Below are 24,129 nucleotides of genomic sequence, written 5' to 3'. Positions count from 1 at the left end.
ATGCTCCAACTACCGCACAATTGCACTCATTTCACACGCTAGCAAGGTTATGCTTAAAATTCTACAAGGAAGGCTCAAGCAGTATGTGGACCGAGAACTCCCAGAAGTGCAAGCTGGATTTCGAAGGGGCAGAGGAACCAGAGACCAAATTGCAAACATGCGCTGGATTATGGAGAAAGCTAGAGAGTTCCAGAAAGACATCTACTTCTGCTTCATTGACTATGCAAAAGCCTTTGACTGTGTAGACCACAGCAAACTATGGCAAGTTCTTAAAGAAATGGGAGTGCCTGATCACCTCATCTGTCTCCTAAGAAATCTCTATGTGGGACAAGAAGCTACAGTTAGAACTGGATATGGAACAACTGATTGGTTCAAAATTGGGAAAGGAGTATGACAAGGCTGTATATTGTCTCCCTGCTTATTTAACTTATATGCAGAATTCATCATGCGAAAGGCTGGGCTGGATGAATCCCTAGCCGGAATTAAGATTGCCGGAAGAAATATCAACAACCTCAGATATGCAGATGACACAACCTTGATGGCAGAAAGTGAGGAAGAATTAAAGAACCTTTTATTGAGGGTGAAAGAGGAGAGCGCAAAATATGGTCTGAAGCTCAACATCAAAAAAATGAAGATCATGGCCATTGGGCCCATCACCTCCTGGCAAATAGAAGGGGAAGAAATGGAGGCAGTGAGAGATTTTACTTTCTTGGGCTCCATGATCACTGCAGATGGTGATAGCAGCCACGAAATTAAAAGACGCCTGCTTTTTGGGAGAAAAGCAATGACAAACCTAGACAGCATCTTCAAAAGTAGAGACATCACCTTGCCAACAAAGGTCCGTATAGTAAAAGCTACAGTTTTGCCAGTAGTAATGTATGGAAGTGAGAGCTGGACCATAAAGAAGGCTGATCGCCGAAAAACTGATGCTTTTGAATTCTGGTGCTGGAGGAGACTCTTGAGAGTCCCATGGACTGCAAGAAGATCAAACCTCTCCATTCTGAAGGAAATCAGCCCTGAGTGCTCACTGGAAGGACAGATTGTGAAGCTGAGGCTCCAATACTTTGGCCACCTCATGAGAAGAGAAGACTCCCTGGAAAAGACCCTGATGTTGGGAAAGATGGAGGGCACAAGGAGAAGGGGACAACAGAGGACGAGATGGTTGGACAGTGTTCTCGAAGCTACCAGCATGAGTTTGACCAAACTGCGGGAGGCAGTGGAAGACGAGTGCCTGGTGTGCTCTGGTCCATGGGGTCACGAAGAGTCGGACATGACTAAACGACTAAACAAACAAAAAACACACAAAAAAACCCTTATTTTTGTTTAAATTGCATCCCGATACTTTAAAATCAGGGATAAAAAAGAAAGGGTGCTACGCAGTTCTTCACAAATTATTTAACAGGTTGTTTGCTATTGACTTACGATTGGGCTTTGTACCCATTTATAGAAGTGTCGCTCAGCAGAGCTGAGTTTTGGTGGTCACTGTTTTTCCTTTGATTCTAGCCATGTATTTATCTTCAGTCAGTGAAGTGGTGATACAGCTTTAATTTATTTCTGTCCCACCTTTGAATCCAGAAAGATCTCCAAAGCCCTATAACTTCTTTAAAAAATCCAAATACAATTAAATTGGGGCTGCTTCTACATCCTCTCAACACCTGGGATTGTTCTGGATTGTAGTGTACCCTCTCCCTCCCTAACTCTCCAGTTCTTATCAAGAAACTATGGCTGTTTGATTTGAACTTCATCCCATTGCCTTTGTCCCAAATGCTGGCAGTTGGGTGATCTGTCGTCTTCCATCTAGAACAACATGCAGGGATGGGGTAGCCATGTGCTTCAGGCAGTTAAAATTTTCTGATTTTAAAATTGTATATCCCACCATCTAGACAAGAAGCAGGGCCTCAAGGAGCCTCAGTCCATACAATGTTAAAGGGAGCCAATACCACTCAAAACTGCAACAGTTACTTAATATATCTACTCCAGCATCAGGGAAGACTAAAAGGGCCTGCCTAAGCACTTAAATTTTGAATGAGAAGAAGCCTTGATGCAGTCTCTAGTACAGAGGTGGGGATCATTTGGCCCTCTAGCTGTTCAGCGGCAGCTGAAGGGCCAAAGGTTCCCCATGCTGGCTCTGGTATTCCATTGACTGGGATTGGGATTTTACAAAAGTTCAGTCAGATAATCACATCTTCTTTTTGTAAACTTGAATCAGAATGTCATGCAGGCCAGCTGCCTTTTCATGATATGTTAACTGGTGGTACTGTGTCAAGATATCAGCTGTACATAAAGGATTAAGGATAATTTTATTATAAATGGAATGATTTTAGGATACTTGGATTAACTCTGATTAGAAAGCTCTCATGAAACTGCTGTTTCTGTATCTTGTAGTACGCTGAATGGGCCAAACACTAGTAAACTGTCCAGGACTTCTCCCCTGTGCTTTCAAGACAAGGAGGCGAATAATTGGGCAATGTCTATCTCTCAAAAACATACACCACTTTTTTTTGTAAAAATGTTCCCGCTGGAGTTCAAAAATGTGGTTTATCTGAAACCCAGTAGCCCCTTGTGTATAATAAACCTTGTCTCTTCCGTTGTCTTTTCTAGGTATTTGTGAGCAGCAGTGGGAAGTACAGTGAACTGAGCCATCCATTTGGGTATTTGAAGGCCAGCACCACTCTAACATGTGTCAATCTCTTTGTGATGCCTTACAACTACCCTGTCCTCCTCCCTCTGCTAGGTGAGTGATGCAGAGCCATTGCAGCGCAACCAACTAGAAAAGGAACTATCTGTCTTGTCTTGTCTGCTGTTTACTTGCCAGCCATTTTCTTAAATGGGTTGGGAGACTGGAGAGTCTAGAGCAGGCTTTCTCAACCATGGGTCCCCAGCTGTTGTTGGACTGCAACTCCCATCATCCCTGACCACTGGTACTGCTAGCTAGGGATGATGGGAGTTGCAATCCAACAACAGCTAGGGACCCAAGGTTGAGAAAGATTGTTACAAACTGCTTCATTGGGAAGAGAGGATTTTTACGCACACCCTCTTTTCTCTGCGGTAGAGGAGGAAAGTCACCTGCTTCCAGTGCATTTTTGATGCTCCTCACCTAGGCTAGATCTACACTGACCTGTTTAACATTATTAGAGCGATATTAGATATATTATTTTAAAACATCACAGGGCAGACCTGTAAGCGTTTCTTACCTCCAGCAAAATGCTATTTCCCTTCTGCTCTGCAATGCCCTCTGGTGTCACATTATAATAATGCATTATGAACGTTAAAAGTAGAACACCATGTGGCCATATGGTTATTAAAACTATTCCTTAACGTTAAAAACCATGATTGTAGATCCTCCATTCTTTTCCCTCTTTCAGGATGTGGCATGTTTCAGAGAGAGAAACACCCCTCCCACTGTATATAGCTGTCATGATTCACTCTGTCACTGAAGAAGAAAAATCATAAATAAACTGTCTCATCCGGGTCTGAGTGTTACATATAATCGAGTGCAAGAACTATCAGCCACAGTAACAAATGTACTGTGTGGACAATACAGAGAAAATGGTGTGTGCCCACCCAAGCTGTGTCCCTGTTGTTGTTATTTATACCCCACCCATCTTACTTGGTTGCCCCAGCCACTCTGGGTGGCTCCCAACAAAAAAGTAAAACACAATGCAGCATCAGACACTAAAAGCTTCCCTAAACAGGGCTCCCTTCAGATGTCTTTTAAAAGTCACATAATTGCTTATCTGTTTGACATCTGATGGGAGGGCGTTCCACAGGGTGGGCGCCACGACTGAGAAGGCCCTCTGCCTGGTTCCCTGTAACCTCACTTCTTGCAGTGAAGGCCCTCAGAGCTGGACCTCACTGTCCGGGCAGAGCGATGGGGGTGGAGACGCTCCTTCAGGTATACAGGACCGAGGCCATTTAGGGCTTTCAAGGTCAGGACCAACACTTTGAATTGTGCTCGGAAATGTACTGGGAGCCAATGTAGATCCTTTAGGACCAGTGTTATAGGCTCCCAGGGGCCACTCCCAGTCACCAGTCTAGTTTTGGGTCCAGCTTCTATTGGGAATAGTTTGACTGTTGAATAGCTTCTCAAATATCATTTTATTGTTCTTTTTATTTATTACATTACATGGTTCTCCTCCCCATTTCATTCTCACAACAACCCTGTGAGGTAGGTTAGGCTAAGAGATGGTGACTGGCACAAGGTCACCCAGTGAGCTTCATAGCTGAGGGGGAATTCAAACCCTGCTCTCCCAGATCCTAATCCAGCCCTCTAACCATTACACCACACTGGCTCTCAGTATTTAGTGCCATAACTCAGCATTTAGTGCCACACAGTATCTAAGATTAGCAGAATCCAAGGTGTTTAGGACTTCAGAAGTCTTCAGACTAAGCAGTGCTGGTTCTCTTCATTAAAAGTTGTGATTGTTACTCTGCTAAGATCTAGCCTGACTTGGGGTGTGTAAAAGTTGAATATACAACATAAGGAGGAGAGAGCCCTGTCCTTGGGAGTATTAGTACTCTCTGGATCTTTAAGGGACAATCCTATGGAGCATGATGCTGGGATACTTGCACTGTTGTGTACATTTGTGACTTGTATTGTTTCTCCTTTGCAGATGATTTATTTAAGGTTCACAAACTTAAGCCAAATTTGAAGTGGCGGCAATCTTTGGATAACTACTTAAAAACCATGCCTCCCTACTACTTGATGGTATGTACCTCTCGTCAGTTTGATGGGTCTTGTGTGTTATGCTGGAAGCAAAACCGTTGAATGTTCACAAGCCAGGATTCAAAAGCTTTGCAACATGGAATGACTTACTCGTCCTTCCTTAAATGCTCTCTTGCAGTTGGTGTTTAGCACAATTCCAGTACCTATTCTTTTGTTTCTCCTCTCCTGCTTGTTGGAAAGATTGCTTTATTGCTGGCCGGGTTTTGGCACAGAAACTGCTTTGGTCGCCCTGTATGATGACCTCTGTTGAGAGAGAGAGACAGGGAAAATGTGTCCCTGTTAATTCTCTTCAACCTTACAAAGTGATGGTTTTGACCTATAAAACCTTAAATGGCTCATGACTGTAATACGTCCAGGGCCACTTCTCCTTATATGAACTGTCCTAAACCCTGCACTCATCATCTGAGACCCTTCTTCATTTCCTCTACAAGAAGTCCAGAGGGTGGCAACACAAGAGTAGGCTTTTTCTGTATTTGCTCCCCGTTTGTGGAATGCACTCCTCGGGGAGGCTTCTCTGGTGCTTTCATTACATATCTTTAGGCACCAGGCAAAAACATTCCTCTTCTCCCAGGCCTTTGGCTAATGAAACAATCTATATATATATATAAAATTAAAAAATTGTCTAGTAGCACGTTAGAGACCAACTAAGTTTGTTCTTGGTATGAGCTTTTGTGTGCATGGACACTTTTTCAGATAATAAAATTATCCTTAATCCTTTATGTACAGCTGAAATCTTGACACAGTACCACCAGTTAACATATCATGAAAAGGCAGCTGACCTGCATGACATTCTGATTCAAGTATACAAAAGGAGATGTGATTATCTGACTGAACTTTTGTAAAATCACTTTGTTTTATTGACAGGCTTTAGGTATTTGCTATACCATGCTGTGACCCACCCTGTGATTGTTCTATGATAGTCTCTCTCTCTCTCTCTCTCTCTCTCTCTCTCTCTCTCTCTACCAAGAACAAACTTAGTTGGCCTCTAAGGTGCTACTAGACAATTTTTTTATTTTTTTTATATATTTCTACTGCGTCAGACCAACACGGCTACCTACCTAAATATAGAAAAAAAATCTATGGCCTCTAAAGATGTGAGGCAGAGTTATTGTTTGTGTTTGTTGTTATGATACATATTTTTGTGTTTTTCTATATTGCAAACTGCCCAGTGATCCATGGATAAACCACATTTAACAGAAAAACTGGGCTGAGGAGGAAGCTAGATGACAGAGTGGCAGCGACATAAATCACCTGCATAGCTTGGGCAAGATGCCACAGTATGGACTTGCATCATCCCAGCAGTCAGGGTCTGTAGCATCTGTGTGAAATCAGCTGGTGGTGCCATACTGCATAGTACCATGTGGCTATGTGATCTAATGCCCCCTGTGAGCCATCCGAAACCCACCTTCCAACTCTGCCTTAGCTTTATATAGCACTTAATAGTGAGAACCTTTTTTAAAAGACCATATTTTTTTAAAAAAGCAAATATCTTATATTCTTCTTATTCTTACTTATTTTGTTTTCCTTACAGCCATTAAAGAAAGCACTAAGGATGATGGGAGCTCCAAATCTGATACCAGAAAATTTAGATTGTGGACTTAGTTACAGTGTTATCGCTTACCTTAAAAAACTCAGCCAACAGGTAGTATTGACAAAACCTTTGAAATTAGAAGTGCATTGATAGTGATTTGTGTGTGTGTGTTACTCTGGTTATATAACAACAACAACAACAATTTATTATTTATACCCTGCCCATCTGGCTGGGTTTCCCCAGCCACTCTGGGCGGCTTCCAACAAAGTATTAAAATACAGTGGTCTGTTAAACATTAAAAGCTTCCCTAAACAGGGCTGCCTTCAGATGTCTTCTAAAAGTCAGATATCTCTTTAATATCTGATGGGAGGGTGTTCCACAGCATGGGTGCCACTACCTAGAAGACCCTCTGCCTGGTTCCCTGTAACATGGCTTCCCGCAGTGTGGAACTGCCAGAAGGTCCTGTGTGCTGGTCCTCAGTGTCCGGGCTGAACGATGGGGGTGGAGATGCTCCTTCAGGTATACTGGGCCAAGGCCGCTTAGGGCTTTCAAGGTCAGCACCAACACTTTGAATTGTGCTCGGAAACGTAAGTAAATCACTAAAGGAATGCCCTTTTTTCCTGTATTTTAAGATAGGTAAAGATTTGACTGTTTCCGTTTTCAGGTAAGTGGTGGTAGGGCCCTTGGAGGGAATTACACAGGTAGAGGAAGGCAACTATTTAGCTTACCTGCTCCATTGTTTGTCAGAGTTTAGTTGTTTGCTGCCAATGAGTGTTGCAGTCATTTTTGCTAATGATTTGAGATAGTGGCAACTAGTGATGTTAAATTCTCGAGAATATTCTCAGGAATATTCTCAAGAATATTCTCGATTAATGAGAATATTAGAGAATTTTCATTTAAAATAGGAGAATATTCATTTTAATGCACTGAAAATGATATAATTTTAATGCATTGAAAATGATATAATTAGTTAATATACATGTTTACTCATGGGTAAACTTGTTCAGATGGCAACCAAAAGCTGTACAGATACTTTTATTCAATGGGGCAATGCAGTGAATTCACATTCTTTGATTTTTTGCACCAAACTTGAAACTGAAAATTGGCATGTTAAGGTTTGATACGAGTAAATTCAGTAATAGGCTATCTTGCGCTTCTAAAACTTAATAACTGTTCTGGTGACTTTATGCATACTTATAAAAAAAGCCATTAACATTAAATATATTAACTTTATATGATAATATATTTCAGTATGTCAATCTCTGGTAAATGGCACCTTGTACCATTGAATAGCACTGCAAAAACCAGTTACTGACACTAAATAAAAATATAGAAACGTCGGGACTTCCGGGTTAGCGCGATCGGCTAATGGCGGATTCCCTCCGAGCTCCGGAGGGAATCGGCTGCGCAGGAGCTGGGTCTGGCCGCTGCGGCAACGCGGGGACCCTCAGAAATCACAGGCGCGGAAGCCTGTGAACCTGGTGACTTGGCGGGCACCATTTGCGCCCCCCCCCGACCTGCAAAGGAGCCTTTTTAAAGGCTTCGGAACGGGGGACGGGGTGAGCGGTGCGGTGCTGAGAGTCGACTGCTCCTCCTGCGGAGTGAAGCCGCATGCCATGGTTGGAGAGCGCTGACTTCTTCTTGTGAACAATTGGACTCTAAAAGTAACAACCCGTGAGTAGTACGGAAATTGGACTTGAAAAGGAATTTTTTTTTGTTGAATTTGGCACGATCGGGGAAGGTGCAAACAGGAAGTCCGCCTCCCCGTCTTGTAAATAATTTAAAGCAAGGACTAGTTAACTAAGGTCGAGAGAATTTCTTTTTCTTCATTGGGTAAAAGATATTAATTTCACAATTTGGCAGTATAAGCATAAATAAACTTATCGGAGGATAAGAGCTAATTTTGAGAGCTGAAGTGCCGCCACCCCCCCGGACCCGGGAGTGATCCGTGAGAGAGCCTGTTGAGGAGATATAGAAGAGTTTGACAGCTGTCAAAATTAGCTGTCAAGAAGGAAAAAGAGGACTTTGTTTCTGCTGTCTCTGCTGGAAATATTTGTTGCAATTTGGTTTTATTTTGTTGAAAACAAGGAAGAACTGATACAAACTAACTTGACTTTTGGATTTGAACTGGAAAGAATACTAAGTTACCAAAATCCCTCTAGAGGGGGATTTGGAACATTACAAGAATGGCTGGAGGAGGGAAAATTCAAGCTGGGCTGGACAGAGCCTTTGTTCTCTTGGGAATGTTACAAGGCCAAATGGATGTTTTGGCTACAAATGTTGCAACTCTGAACTTAACAGTAAATAATATCATTGAATTTGATAAGGATTTGACTCAGGAAGCCCATGCAGCTGGACAAAAAGAGAAACTTGAGAGTTTTGAGAGTGTGGAGAAGGAGACATATGTTGTTCCTGAGGAAAAGGAAGGAGGAGCTGTGATTTTGCAGATGACAAAGGAGAGCCAGAGGCCTGACATGATGGTTACAAAGGAAAATAAGAAATCGAGCCAGAGGCCTGACATGATGGTTACAAAGGAAAAAAAGTATTGGATGATGAAAATCTGGTTTGAACTGGAGATTGAAGAATGGAGAGATCTCCTTATGTGGAGATCTGAAGACCTATGGATTACAAATTTGATCAAGGTGGAAGTTGGAGCTTTTGGGACAATTGGACTTAAAAGGAGTAAGAAACAAGATTCGGGCTCCACTTTTAAGTATGGAGGCTTGGCTGGAAGAAACATGGACCTTATGGGGACAGAGCTTCTCCGAGATCCGGTGTTTAATACTAAAGACTATCAAAAAAACCGGCAGAGAGGAATTGAGAGAGAATTAAGAGCCTCGGATGTGAGGTCTCCAGGCTGATAGGAGATTAAGACTGATGGACATTTGTTGGGGATCGAAACCGGGTGGGGTTTGGGAATCCAAAGGGTGTATAACTATAACCTGCTTTTTTATTTTGTTTTGTTATTAGTAAGAAAATTGGGGAATTCGTGGAAGGGAATTTGGGTCGACTTTAGAAAAAGGTCTTAAGAATGAGTACTGGTGTATAAATATGGATGTTTATAAGTTAAAATTGGTTTTTTCTTTAAAATGAGCTAAATATAAAAAGGTTAAAAATTGGGGATAAGAACTTGTTGAACTAACAATTTGAATTGGAATATAAGAAGGGGAGGTGTGGGGAAGTCAGGGAAATATGTCATTGAAAATACGGATTGTAAACTTTGTGTTTTTTAATTTTTTTTCCTTTCTTTTTTTGATTTTTTTTTTACTAAGATGGACAATTTTAATAAACATTTATTAAAAGAAAAAAGAAAATGGGGTAAAATCACGGGCAGAGGGGAACGGCTATGAAAGAGGAAAGGGGGATTTAAAGAAGGAAGTCGGGGAAAAGGAAAAAAAGGGAACTGAGCAAAAGTCTCCCGGCTGCCAACTTCTTTTTTCTTTCCAGAAAAGGCTCCTCTGCCCTTAAAACTGCATTTTTAAAAAAATTGTATTAAATTTTTTACAAAAGTAAATATATATATATATATATATATATATATATATATATATACGTCAATTGTTTACATCAAGGCCACTTCACATGCTGTTACACATAATTGCATAGGCCTAGGTACTTTCAGTGTATAAAGCATTAAAGCTACTTTCTGTAAAAAAAAATAAATCACACTGTATGGCCAAGGGTATAGAATTGCTAAGAATAAGGTCACACCAAAATAGGAAAAGGCTATTACATATAGTTGAAATACATATGAATTCAAATGTTCATCAAATTAAATGTATAGCATTTTTAAAACTAAAAAAAAAATGTTTTCTGCAGCTCGCATTTCAGAACTGCCAATAGTGAATGACATAATGCCCAGTAGTGTAACTGGATAAAAAAAAATCATTATTTGTTACTTACCCTGGCAAAATCACAGCTTGACTTATTTACTAGATTTTTTAAATGTGGGTTGTAAAACTGGTTCTTACATTAGAATTTACAGTTTGTGGAAAATATTCTCTGGAGTATTTTCTAGCAGAGAATATTCTCCGGACAATATTCTCACCTCACATCACTAGTGGCAACCATCAATCTTTGTGGTTGGTGGCTGAGAGCTATATGTCTGTCTGAAACCAGTTTTATAAAGGACTATCTACATTTGTAACTTCAAGGAAAAATTATTCTTTCCCTTGGGAAGACAGGCAAACTAATATCAGTGTACTGGAAGAAGCAAAGATCACCAGTGTTGAAGCAATGATTCTTTAACATCAACTTCGTTGGACTGGTCATGTTGTGCGGATGCTTGATTATCGTCTTCCAAAGCAACTACTCTATTCTGAACTTAAAAATGGAAAGCGTAATGCTGGTGGTCAACAAAAGAGGTTTAAAGACTGTCTCAAGGCAAATCTAAAAAAAATGTAGTATAAATACCGACAACTGGGAAACACTGGCCTGCGAGCGCTCCAGTTGGAGAACAGCCTTTACCAAAGGTGTCATGGGCTTTGAAGACACTCGAACTCAGGACGCAAGGGAGAAACGTGCTAAGAGGAAGGCATGCTTGGCAAATCCACACCGTGATCAGCTCCCGCTCGAAAACCAATGTCCCCACTGTGGAAAGACGTGTGGGTCCAGAATTGGCCTCCACAGTCACTTAGGGACTCATTGTTAAAACTGTGTATATGGAAGACAATCTTACTTGGCTACGAGTGATCGCCAAAGAAGAAGAAATAAGCTGTCTAGTCTTGAATAGTCCACTATTATCTGTTGATGACTACTCGTCTAGAACCCATCTGCCAGGATGCCAGGGATTATTTCTTGAGCAAGAGGTTCCTGCGTATGCTTCAAGGATTATGGCTGTCCCCCCTTTGGTAAGTCCTTGGTTCCCTGAGTAAAATGAAGTTCGGACGGTGTTGATCCGATATAAGGTTGATTTTATACAAATATTTGTAGGTTCTGCAGTTCAGAGAAGCGAGCGCTTTAAGGAGTCCTTCCCTTGAACCCAGGAAGGAAACAATTAGAAGTTGATACAATGTAACAAAATGTGGTTTCAATTCCATGGATTTGAAATATTGTTCCAATAAAGAGATGCTGAAAGACAGCCTGCAGTACCAGTGTGTTCTGCTTCAGAGGGTGTTGTTAGCTAATGCTGATAGGTTGACTTTTGACTGGTCATTTGAATGCGGTGCTTTTTTGATACCTTGTCTACCCAGCTTCCAGATGGGCCCGATAATCTCCCCCTTCCGAAAAGCAGTTTCCAGACAGCCCTTATTTACGGGGGCCTTTTTTATATCAAATAAAGTATATATGTGTGAAATAACAAGAATATAGTGTGGTGCTTTTGGGACGCGGGTGGCGCTGTGGGTAAAACCTCAGTGCCTAGGACTTGCCGATCACATGGTCGGCGGTTCGAATCCCCGCAGCGGGGTGAGCTCCCGTCGTTCGGTCCCAGCTCCTGCCCACCTAGCAGTTCGAAAGCACTCTTAAGTGCAAGTAGATAAATAGGTACCGCTTTATAGCGGGAAGGTAAACGGCGTTTCCGTGTGCTGCTCTGGTGGTTCGCCAGAGCAGCTTCGTCACGCTGGCCACGTGACCTGGAAGTGTTTGCAGACAGCGCTGGCTCCCGGCCTCTAGAGTGAGATGAGCGCACAACCCTAGAGTCTGTCAAGACTGGTCCGTACGGGCAGGGGTACCTTTACCTTTAGTGTGGTGCTTTGCAGAACGTCCAGTAAGTGGGTATATTTAGGCGCTGGGGTGGGCAGAACCCCTTCCCCACCCCAAGCTTTGTCTAAATTCTTGCAACACTTTCCCATCCACCCTTCCATGGTGTTCTTTTCTTACCTTATAATGCTGCTATATTACTTACATTTTACCCGTTATATACTTTAATTGTAATTTCTTAAACTGCAATTCTCATCTCTTGCTGTACTTCAAATCCTGCATACGTTTTAGCATAACCATAATATTTTTTCAAATATTCCAAAAAATATTTCCATCCTTCAAGAATTTTTTCTTCATTCTGATCTTTAATTCTCAGTTAGTCTAGCTATCTGAGCATATTCTATTATCTTCATAAGCCAATCTTCTTTCGTTGGGACTTCTTCTTAAAGTAAGCAAAGTCAAAGTAGTGAACTTGTTCTTTCCCTTGGCAGCAATATGGGTACCTATGTCCCCCACTTTTTGCTGATTTTGGATAGCTTAAGGAAGTTGCTTGAGTATATTGCTACTTCTAGGCAATATAGCAGTTTTAAGAGCATCCCCCTTGAGGTAAAATGCTTTGAAATACTCAAACAAGGTTTTATTGTCCAGTGAAAACCTAGTAGAATAAAAGAATTAAAAGACCAAAGGTGTGCAAGTGGAAGGATAAGCATGAGTATGTTCATTGAAATAACTGGGTCTCTCAGTGGGACTGAAGCATCCATAACTTTCTCTGGGTGGTGTCCCTACACGTTTTGTGACACATGGAAACTCAGCCAGATGGACAGGGTATAAATAATAAAAATATTCTTATTATGGAATAAAAGTATTGGAACACTTTGAAGTAGCTTCTCCTATGCCAGTCAGGGGCAGACTTTAAAAAATGTGTCAGTGCTGCTTGCGTTGTGCTAGCTAGCCTAAGAGTCCTTTCTAGGCCTGGGTGAAATATTGATATAATGTCCAGGACTGGTATGAGGAGCAGACCATGATGTCTGCTTCACTCAGCAGTATATTATTGGTGAAACTGCCACCACTCCTGAGTCCCTCTGCTAGCAGTGTCTGCTGGAGGGAGTTAAGAGTTCCTTCCTACAGCCAGCGATATACTGCTGAGTGAAACTGCCATCCCATTCTGCCCTCATGGCACAGAGGGAGAAACAAACTGTACTGTCGAGGCGCCGATACAGCTTGTTCCTCACTCTGCATCTTTAAACAGCTCAAATGAGGGGTTGGCGCTCCCCACAGCGAGCAGTTAAAGGAGCCCTGATGCTCCTGCCACTTGCCTGTGAGCATGGGGAGCACCAGAGCCAGCTCAGTTGGAGGGGGGAGCCTTTCCTCCCCCCAGCTGAGCCACGCAAACAAGCTTTGTTGTCCCAGCCTGCAAGGCACTGGGGGCATTCACATAGCACCTCGTGGGCAGAGACCAGCGCAGCTTGTTTTTTCAGCATTGTGGTATATCGCCAAACTGTGATGTTTGGCTGGCGATACACCACGATGTTGAAAAGCTGGTATCGCCCAGCCCTAGTCCTTTCAAGATGTTGTTAGAAACAGCCAGGGTGTATAACCCAGGTTCAACATACAACATACATAACGCAGTATAAGAACATAAAAAGAGCTTAGCTGCTGGATCAAGCCAAAGTCCCAGGGAGTCAAAAATCCTATTCTCACAGTGTCCAGCCAGATGCTCCAATGAAATGAAATTTATTACGGTCCCAGACCATATTCACATACCATACTAAGCGAACATAAAACACAATAGAATTAAGTTTGAATTAACAATCAAATATAGCAATAAACAATATGAATACGTCAGCCATTAGAAATGTGGTTTAGGTCTTAATCTAAAATATTATCTAGAGTTTGTATCTGAGGCCTTGTCTTTGTAATAGCACAGCTTGTTCCCTGAGTTTTATGGCAGCAGTGCAAAAATTGGCCACCCTTAGTGTGATCTCTGGATCCTTATCCTCTATCAGGGATTTTAAGCATTGAGGTTTGGACCCACTTGGAATTTTCTGTATAACAGGGGTGATAAAGACCGAGTGTGTATTCTCATAAAAACAACATAGTAGCAAGACATGAGAGACGGATTCCACCTCTATCAGGCCAGGGGGCAAACTGGCTCCGCATATGGTTTACCCACATATCTGCCCTGCAATAAGGCAGATGGTCGCTGGTTGAATCTAACAAGGGTGAACGACCATCTATATTTACATATTTGTAATTTTGACAGATATATTGCTGGGGTAAAACCTCTCCCATTGTCTTTAATTGCTGGGTACTTATTTATCTGACTCACATGACACTGAAATTTTATGTCCCAGATTCATTGACAAATTGTTTGTATAATGTAGTTTTCCATTTTGATTGATAGGGATCCAGGAGGGTTAAGGGTGCCAACCCAACAGGAAAGAAGATGAGTTTTATCCAGTAATGGATCTTCAGGATCCATATCCGAGTGCTAACAGGGTTTTGGCCAACCTCCAAGCGGACAGCTATATTAGACACGCAAGAAGGGATCCCTAGAAGGGAACAATAAAACTTGGTTTGAAAGGTTTCTAAGGGGTCAAGGTTTTGAAAGCTGCAGATCTGGGAGCCATAAGTCAGATGTGATAGTACCTTTACAGCAAAGACCCGGGAGGCTGCCGGAATATATTTGCCACCTTTTCCATAGAAAAACCTTACAAAAGCTTTAGAGGATCTTTGGGCATTGGCAATAGGGTTTTTAACCTGACCGTTCCATGAACCCTTTTCCTGGAAAGTTATGCCCAGATATTTTAAAGATGATACCTGTTCAATGAGTCGATTGTCAATTATCCATTTGTGTCTCGATCTTTTTTGGAAAACACCATAACTTTAGTTTTGGTATAGTTGGTTGGTTGTTGTTCAGCTTTACAGTAAGCTGTAAGGGATCTTAGAAGTTTCCTTAGACCCACACAGGAGAAGGAAATTAGGACTGCGTCGTCTGCATAAAGGAGTATCGGGATGGACGTACCGGCCAATTTTGGGGGATGAGGATTTTCTTCCTCCATTTTTTCTGCTAACGAATTAATATAGAAATTGAATAAAATGGGAGTTAGAACACAGCCCTGTTTGACACCATGATAGGATAGGATTTCCTTAGATAAATGGCCCTATCGATCACACCTAACCCGGACCCGGGTGTTTTTGTATAAACTGCAGATGAGAAGCAGTAATCGTCTATCTATGTTTGAGGCACTTAGTTTTTCCCAAAGTCTGTCTCATGATACCAAATCAAAAGCAGATTTAAAATCTATAAAGGCTGCATAAAGGGATCCTCCTTTTCTTTAGGTATATTTTTCCACAAGGTGCTGGAGTACTAGGCCTTGATCTATGGTTTGACCGGTTTGCTCTGAAACCAGCTTGGGCTTCTGTAAGAACATGTTCTTGCTCCATCCAATCCACAAGTTTATTGCGTAAATGGGCAGCGTAGAGTTTACTGATGATAATTAGTAGGCTAATTGGTCTATAATTAGCAGGGTCGGATTTGCTCCCTTTCTTGAATATGGGAATAATGATTGCTAGTCCCCAATCCTTCGGGATGGTAGCCGATTGATCTATGCTGGTAAACAGGGCTGCAAGCAGTGGGGCCCACCAATCAGCATTGGCCTTGAGAAGCTTGGGGGAAATACTGTCCACTCCAGGAGCTTTGCCAGATTTAAGAGATTGAATAAGCCTGCGAGCTTCTTCAGTTGACACCAGGGGCCACTCAGCACCGGCATAGCTCAGAGGCAGCGACTGTGACTGTAAGTGTTGGTTAGTCATATGTAAGAATTGGAAGTATGACTCCCAAACCCCAACCGGGATGGAATACAGTGGTGCCCCGCAAGACGAACACCTCGCAAGATGAAAAACCCGCTAGACGAAAGGGTTTTCCGTTTTGGAGGCGCTTCGCAAAACGAATTTCCCTATGGGCTTCCTTCGCAAGACGAAAGCCCATAGGGAAATCTCCAGGACAGCGGGGAAGCGCAGCGCGTCTTCCCCACTGTCCTCGGACCTCCTCCAAAGGCTGGCGGTGGGGCGGAGAGACCTCCCGCCGCCGCCAGCCTTCGGAAGGCTGTCCTGAAGACTTGCGGTGGGAGGAGGGTTTTCCTTCCCACCGCAAGCCCCGGGAACAGAGGAGAAGCGCTGCGCGCCTTCCCCTCTGTTCCCGTACCTGTCCTGAAGGCTTGCGGTGGGGAGAAAAGCCCTTCTCCGCACCACCAGCCTGGCAAGCGGTCTCCATAGGAACGCATTAATTGATTTTCAATGCATTCCTATGGGAAACCGTGCTTCGCAAGACGAAAAACTCGCAAGAAGAAAAAACTTGCGGAACGAATTAATTTCGTCTTGCGAGGCACCACTGTACTCCACTTCTGAGGGGGTATCTTGCCAACCGCTTGCAACTATTTTCCAAAAGGTAGCTGAATCTCTCCTTCGGGAAGCCTCTATTAAGCATTGCCACTCTCCCCTTTGGTCCTGAAGCTTTTAATTTTTAATTAAGGCTTTATAGTTTTGTTTGGCTTCAAACCACTCTGCAGGGAGTGAAGGTAGATTGGCAGACCTATAGTTCCTATATTTACCCAGCAAAGTAAGCTTCATAGCGCGGCATTCCTGATCGAACCAGGGTTTAGATTTATAAGGATGTAATGACCGCTGAGTTGCTTTTTTTTTTAATCAAACAGGCTTGAAGGAATAAAATCAAATCCTGAAATAAGTCTATTCTTGTTTCAGGGCATGCAGAATTTAAGAGGTTATGTCTCATAATGAGGTATTTCTCTGAGAACAAGCTCCTAGAGATTTCCTCATCCATCTTGTCAGACCATCTAATACGCGAAAATCTCAGCTTCATGTTGGTGGACCTGGGGGGCTCAAGTTTGTCATTACAGAATAGATCCTTTTTTACATCAAGATGAAGGCAGAGCAGTAAATGATCACTATCTACCCGTTCTTCCGCTTTGTATTCAAGGGTTCTATTCAGAAGGTCATGTGACACTATAATATACAGTCATACCTCGGGTTAAATGTTCATCAGGTTGAGCGTTTCCAGGTTAATGACGGCATGCGCAGAAGCGGCAAATCGCAACCTGCACACGCACAGGCGCGGGCTGTGTTCGCTTCAGGATGTGAATGGGGCTCTGGAATAGATCCCGTTCGCATCGAGAGGTACCACTTTAATCAATTGTAGAAGCGCCTACATTTGATATAAACGTGAATTCCCCAGCCTTCTCCCCTTTGGCACAGCCATTCAGTATGACCAAGTCCATCTTGTTAGACAAGCGCAGCAGGCACAGGCCTGCATAATTGCAACCCTTATCTTTTGAATGTCTAATTGGTATGGAGTGGGCGTCCTCTGGGGTGGGTGATAATTCATGAAAATGTTCATATAAAGCCTCATCGGACTTACCAATTCTAGCATTTAAATCGCCTGCCATTATCACTGAATCGGGGAACTGATTCGTCAGTTTGTCACTGTACAATTCCAGCCTGGACCAGTTATTTTTTATCCGCTGTTTTCCTCTCTGAGGTGGGAGATATACGTTAATCAGTAGCAGGCTATAAGCATCTCATTAACGTGACTATGGCCAGGTGGTTCAGAGGCTCCAGTTTTACACGGGTAACCCTTAATCTTGTTGATACCAAGGTACTCAAACCGCCTTTGGTCCGCCCCCCCTTTAATGCTTGGTGAACCTGGGAGGCAGAATGAGGAGAAGCCGTTTACATCTATTTTGCTTATGCTCCAAGTCTCCTGTAGGAATACAAGGTCGTATCCTTGGATGAATTTAACAAAAGGCAGGTCGGATGTCTTTTTTGACCAGCCTGCAAAAGATTTGATCTTTGTCAATTATTGTCCAAAGAGTTTTTGGGGTTAGCCTTTTTGTGTGGCAACTGGATGTTATTTGTTTTATCAGCGTCTTTGCATGGGGAGCAACCCAGGTGTTCAATGAATTCAGACAGTGGATGTAGGGTACTCACATTGGTAATCATAGAGCCTTTGTTTAGCAAGGCATCCTCCGGGGGATGTTCCATCTGACTGGAGCCTAGTTTCCTCCTCATCTAAGTATCTCATTTTAGTCCAAAAGCTCAGTGAGGTCGCCTTGGGGTTGGTTTCCCTTTTCAGGGCTAATCTACTATCTTCCCCTGTACGTTTTGCTTCCGTAATTGCAGGCCGATTTATCTCTGCCGTTACCTGCAAATTGTGACAACGACAAACTACTAAGTTGTGTCCCTGGGTAGGAAATTCTTCCACCGTGAGAACCTTTTTGAAGGAAGTCTGGTCCTCTGCTAGGTCCTCCTCCCTAGCAACATTACGTTTGACCTCCCCAGCTAATCTATTTCTAAGTGTTTCTAGTCTTTCTAAAATTTCAGTTTGTACTAAGGAAGGCAATGACCAGAATTGACTTACTAGCGTGTTTTCTTCTGCTCACTCCCTGGGCGATGCAGATCATATAAGGATGCAGTTCCCCTTATTGGTTTTAAAACCTCTTGTTTGTGATGATCAAGGAGGGTCTTTTGAAACCTGTTTCCCTTCCTAAATTTTTCCTGTTCCTCATTTACTGTTAGTTTGTTGGGCTTAGCATCAGAAAATAAAGTCATTGGTGGCCTATTTTCAAAAAGTCTTGTTATAATCATTTCCTTCAGGAATAGGTGTCTTAATCTGTAGATTAGTTTGGCCAGATTTTGGTCGTGAAAAGTAATCATTGCTTGTACTGAATACCCATCGCAATTTAAATACTCTATAGAAGCAATGTCGTTTGGCTTTACTACACCTGGCAGCCTGTCATTTAAGATGTTCAGAAGATGCATTATGCGGTCTATCCATGAGAGGAAGGTCCGCAGAATGACCTCCAATGAGAAGCCCACAAACAACAGCTGCACCATCACCATTTGTGATTCCCAACAACTGTTATTCAAAGGCTTATTGTGGCCATCATGATACACTTTTATTTATTAACCTCACTTCTCGCTGGGAGGGAACCGCCAGAAGGCCCTTAGAGCTGGCCTTCATTATCTGGGCTGAACGATGGGGGTGGAGACGCTCCTTCAGGTATACAGGGCCGAGGCCGTTTCAAAAGGGCTAATGCACAGAACTGAACAGACTGTTCTTTGAATCCTGGCTCTGGTTTCACAAATCATAACTTCTTTGTATTATTATTTATTGAATTTATATACCGCCCTATACCCACAGGTCTCAGGGAGGTTCACAGAATAAAATCAGAATATAAAACTATAAAATACATAATCAAAATAAAAACAACAATAATAGCCCTTATTGGATCAACTTCTGTTCATGTGAATGCCACATACGCAAGCTTTTGAGTTGCACAGATAGCCTTTGTACAGCAGCATACAAATACAGCTAATCATACTTGGATAGATGTGAACCAGGCTGTATTTTGTGACTAAAAGTTGCTTCTGACTAAATTTGCTTCTCTAGAATGTTATTCTATCCTGGCCAATGAGAAGAACTGTGGTCATTGTTTGTATTTTCCATGTTGTTAAATAAATAAAAAAACTGCATTGTTTTAACTTTCTGTCCCAGGTAACTGAATTCATTTGTTATGCATTTTGGACTAAAAGGCATTTGTTCATTTATGAAAAGGCCCTGTGTGACTCAAATGCTTATGTAGTCTTAACAGATGGTCGTGACAGTTAGATATATGGCTTGAATCTTGGAGGAGATGTATTATAAATAATCCTCAATCTCTTTCAGCATGTAGAGAGCAGGTTTGGGCTACCTTTTGATGTAGTAAGAATTTGTTGTATACCAGAATCATCTGCTGTGCTGTTTACTTCCCTCAATATACTATGTGATTTTGTTGTAGACGAAAATAGAGTCGGAGCGGATAATAGGGTCAGTGGGCAAGAAAGCACCACAAGAGATAGGCATTAAAGTGAAAAATCACTTCAGTGGTCTCTCCCTGATCCAGAAGAGGGATTTGAAACAGCTCCTTCCCGGGATCTCAGGTGAATCTCCGCTCAGGCTTCCTGAAACGAACGTTAAGGAATTTGCTGGCTTCCACATAGGGCTCTTAAACAAGGTGGGTGTGATGTGGTACCAGTGGGAAGCAAAATGCTTGCCTTACATCTTCCAACTTTGTAGTATTCAAACAGCAATGAGTTGACCAACATTCTGTTTTTGTTTTTAAAATTCAGGATCTAAAGCCACAGGCATACAGGAATGCTTATGATATTCCTCGCTGCAGCCTTTTAGACCAGCTGACCCGAATGAGGACTAACCTGCTGAAAACACACAAAGTTATCCTGGGCCAGGATGAAGGTAACTTGTATCCTGCCTTGTTGTCATTGGACTGAATTGAGGGTCTCGTTCGGTTCCTTTCGGTGAAGAGTAGAAACACAGGAACCAGCTTTATTCTGAGGCAAACCATTAATCCACCTCCTTCACTATTGTCTACACTCTACACTGTTTGGCAGCAGTGCTCTCAGACAGGACATGTCCAGCCCTACTTGGAGATGTTGCCAGAGATTGAACCTGGGAGCTTTGGTATGCAAAGCATTAGGAATGTAGGAAGTTGCCTTGTATTTAGTCAGACCACTGATCCAACTGATAAATGGTTGGCTATGCTGAATGGCAGCAACTCTTCAGGATTTCAGCAGGAATCTCTTCCAGCCCTACCTGGAGTTTCTGGGAACCAGGGACTTTCTGCATGCAAGATAGATGCTCTACCACTGAGCTGTCCCTGGTTTGGGATTTGGACTTGGAATACATGGATTTTATGGATTCTTCTAGCCCTGAATCCTGCCATACGGCAACCCTTAATCTGTGTGATTAATGTAAAAATTATTTAATCATTTGCAATGGCTAATCAGGTTTATTATCAAAATTTACAAACTTTCTTTTTTTTTTAAAGGTATTTATTAAAGTTTAACAATTACAGAAAAAAGAAAAACAGACAATAATAATAAAAAAGATTACAATACTTCAAAAATAAAGAAAAATACAGTCCTAAAAAGAAAAAGAAAAAAAAGAAACCCAAAAACAATACAGCTAAACAATAACATTTAAAAACACTAACATCCAGTATTTTCATATCTTTATCTTTCATTTACTTATTTCCTTGACTTCCTCACGCCTCCCTTTTTGTATTCTATTTCATAATTGTTTCAGCAAGTCCTTTCCCTCTTTCTCAAATTTTGTTCCATAATTTATCTTAACGCAATTTAACCTTAAATTTTACACTTTAACCCATTAACAATCCATTTTTACTTAATTCTTTATAACCTTTCTGCTAAGACCATGTAAATCCATTCCAGCATCTTTCTAACATTCATTAATTTTACAGTGTTTTTTTAAATATACTTTAAATTTTTTCCAATCTTCTTCCATCGACTCTTCTCCCTGGTCTCGGATTCTGCCAGTCATTTCCGCCATTTCCATGTAGTCCATCAGTTTCATCTGCCATTCTTCCCTGGTGGGTAGATCTTGCGTCTTCCAGTACTTTGCAATAAGTATTCTTGTTGCTGTTGTGGCATACATAAAAAACGTTCTATCTTTCTTTGGCACCAATTGGCCAACCATGCCCAGAAGCAAGGCCTCTGGTTTCTTCAGAAAGGTATATTTAAATACCTTCTTCATTTCATTATAGATCATCTCCCAGAATGCCTTAATCTTTGGGCATGTCCACCAAAGGTGAAAGAAAGTACCTTCTGTCTCCTTACATTTCCAGCATTTATTATCAGGCAAATGGTAATTTTTTGCAAGCTTGACTGGTGTTATGTACCACCTATAGATCATTTTCATTAAGTTCTCTTTTAAGGCATTGCATGCCGTAAATTTCATACCAGTGGTCCATAACTGTTCCCAGTCAGCCATCATAATATTATGTCCAACATCTTGTGCCCATTTAATCATAGCAGATTTCACCGTTTCATCTTGAGTATTCCATTTTAACAGCAAGTTATACATTCTTGACAAATTCTTAACTTTAGAGTCTAGCAGTTCTGTTTCCAATTTTGATTTTTCCACTTGGAAGCCTATTTTTTTGTCCAAATTATATGCCTCCATTATTTGATAATAATGGAGCCAGTCTCGCACTCTGTTTTTTAATTTTTCAAAACTCTGCAATTTTAGTCTGTCTCCCTCTTGTTCCAAAATTTCCCAATACTTCGGCCATTTAGCCTCCATATTGAGTTTTTTTCTGAGCCTTTGCTTCCATTGGTGACAACCATCTTGGGGTTTTATTTTCTAACAAATCCTTATATCTTATCCAAACATTAAACAATGCTTTTCTAACAATATGGCTTTTGAACGCTTTATGTGCTCTAACCTTATCATACCACAGATATGCATGCCAACCAAATACATTATTGAAACCTTCCAGATCCAACACATCAGTGTTTTCAAGAAGCAGCCATTCTCTCACCCAGCAAAATACGGCTGATTCATAGTAAAGTTTAAGGTCTGGCAGGGCAAATCCACCTCTTTCTTTTGCATCTGTTAAGATCTTAAATTTTATACGAGGCTTCTTGCCCTGCCAGACAAATATAGAGATATCTCTCTGCCACTTCTTAAAACAATCCATTTTATCCAAAATTTGCAATGTTTGAAACAAAAACAACATTCTTGGCAATACATTCATTTTTATCACAGCAATTCGGCCTAACAGCAATAGCTTCAAATTTGACCATATTTCTAAATCCTTTTTCACTTCAGTCCAACATTTTTCATAATTATCCTTAAATAAATTCACATTCTTAGCAGTCATGTTTACCCCTAAATATTTCACTTTCTTAACCAGTGTCAAACCTGTCTCCTTCTGAAACTTATATTTCTCAATCTCGGTTAGATTTTTCTCTAAAACTTTAGTTTTCGTCTTATTCAACTTAAAACCTACCTGACCAAATTCTTGAATCAGTTCTAATACTCTTTTAGTGCTTGATTCTGGCTCCTGGCTCCTACTTTCAGCTGTCGACAATCAAGCAAAAGCAGTTGAAATAGCTCAACATCACGGATGCTTCAAGTAGTTTCCCCAAATTCAGCTGAAAATGCAACTTATACTGGCTTCTCCAATCTCAACCCCCTGAATAGAATCCCTCACAACAGCACAAATACAACAGGTGTTGTCTCAAGCACACCTGATGCAACTAATCAAGGGCTTCATCAGTTGCACCAGGTGTGCTTGAGCTGCAACACATGAAATACCTGAGCAGGCTAGGGGGTTGCAGAGTGTCAAATTTGGCTGCACATTAGAAATATGGCTAAGTCAAGAGAATGGTCCAAGAAGGTAAGAGAAAAGATCATCGGCCTTCACAAACAAGGAGCAGGATACAAAATGATAGTGAAGGCACCATATGTTCCTAGAGACACTGTTAGAAGCATAGTTTGCAAGTTCAAAGTTAAATGAACAGTGGTTACACTACCAGGACAGGGCAGAAAAAGGAAGCGATCTGTGGCAGCAACTGGATTTCTGAGACGGTAGGCTGGGAAAAATGCACAAGTGACTGCAAAAGAGCTGCAGCAAGACTTGGTGGCAGCAGGCATTGAGGTTTCAATGAACACAGTAAGGCACGTACTGAACACAGAAGGGAGAAACGTCTTGCCATCAGTGAGGAAGCTGAATCTTGGGCGTCTTTGGACTTTCCAAGAAGACAGTGATCCCAAGCATTCCTCAAATTCCACCAAGCCTTGGTTGCAGAAGTAGTCCTGGAAGGTTCTATAGTGGCCATGACAGTCAGCTGACTTGAACCCCATAGAAAATCTCTGGTGGGATTTAAAGAAGGCGGTTGCAGCATACAAACCCAAGAATATTACTGGACTGGAGGCCATTGCTCATGAGGAATGGGCTCAGATTCCTCAGGAACGCTGCCAGAAGCTGCTGTCTTGCTATGCATCTTGTTTGCAGCAGGTCATAGCAGCAGAATTCTGCTCTACTAAGTACTAAAGATGCTTGCCATGAAGGGGTTGAATAATAGTGAGACTGAAAAAGTGAGTATAAATTGCAATTTTAGCTGAATTTGAGGAAATTGGCATGATTTGGGTCAGGAATCATATTCCAAAAGCTCCAAATTGGGGGCGGAAACCCCCCTCCCCAAAACCTGGGCACATAATCTGACATGATTTGGCTTAAATTCCAAAGCACTCCATGTCCTGATGCAGAAGCGTATTTTGGAGTTGGCACTTCTGGTAGCAATAAATCACACAGAGGCAAAAGTTCATTAGCAAAAGAATAACTTTTAGTAA

At 41.8% G+C, this 24,129-nt stretch overlaps 1 protein-coding gene across 6 annotated transcripts in view; it reads left to right on the top strand.

Annotated features, from left to right (window-relative positions):
- Positions 1-24,129, top strand: part of LOC310753785 (integrator complex subunit 6-like) — a 121,653-nt gene that overhangs the window by 58,526 nt on the left and 38,998 nt on the right. For all 6 annotated transcript variants that reach the window (XR_014543452.1, XR_014543453.1, XM_083595126.1 and 3 more), the window contains 5 exons: positions 2,602-2,734; positions 4,614-4,708; positions 6,258-6,368; positions 19,754-19,969; positions 20,085-20,208. Coding sequence is in view for 4 of the 6 variants with exons in the window: in XM_083595126.1 (XP_083451252.1) it covers positions 2,602-2,734; positions 4,614-4,708; positions 6,258-6,368; positions 19,754-19,969; positions 20,085-20,208 (679 nt within the window). In the remaining 2 variants the exon portion in view is untranslated. The remainder of the gene's footprint in view (positions 1-2,601; positions 2,735-4,613; positions 4,709-6,257; positions 6,369-19,753; positions 19,970-20,084; positions 20,209-24,129) is intronic.

This window comes from Podarcis filfolensis (assembly GCF_964270895.1).
Source record: "Podarcis filfolensis genome assembly, chromosome: W".
Taxonomy (NCBI): Eukaryota; Metazoa; Chordata; class Lepidosauria; order Squamata; family Lacertidae; genus Podarcis; species Podarcis filfolensis.
The sequence above is the reverse complement of the archived record's forward strand: the minus strand, read 5'-3'. Positions and strand labels throughout refer to the sequence as shown.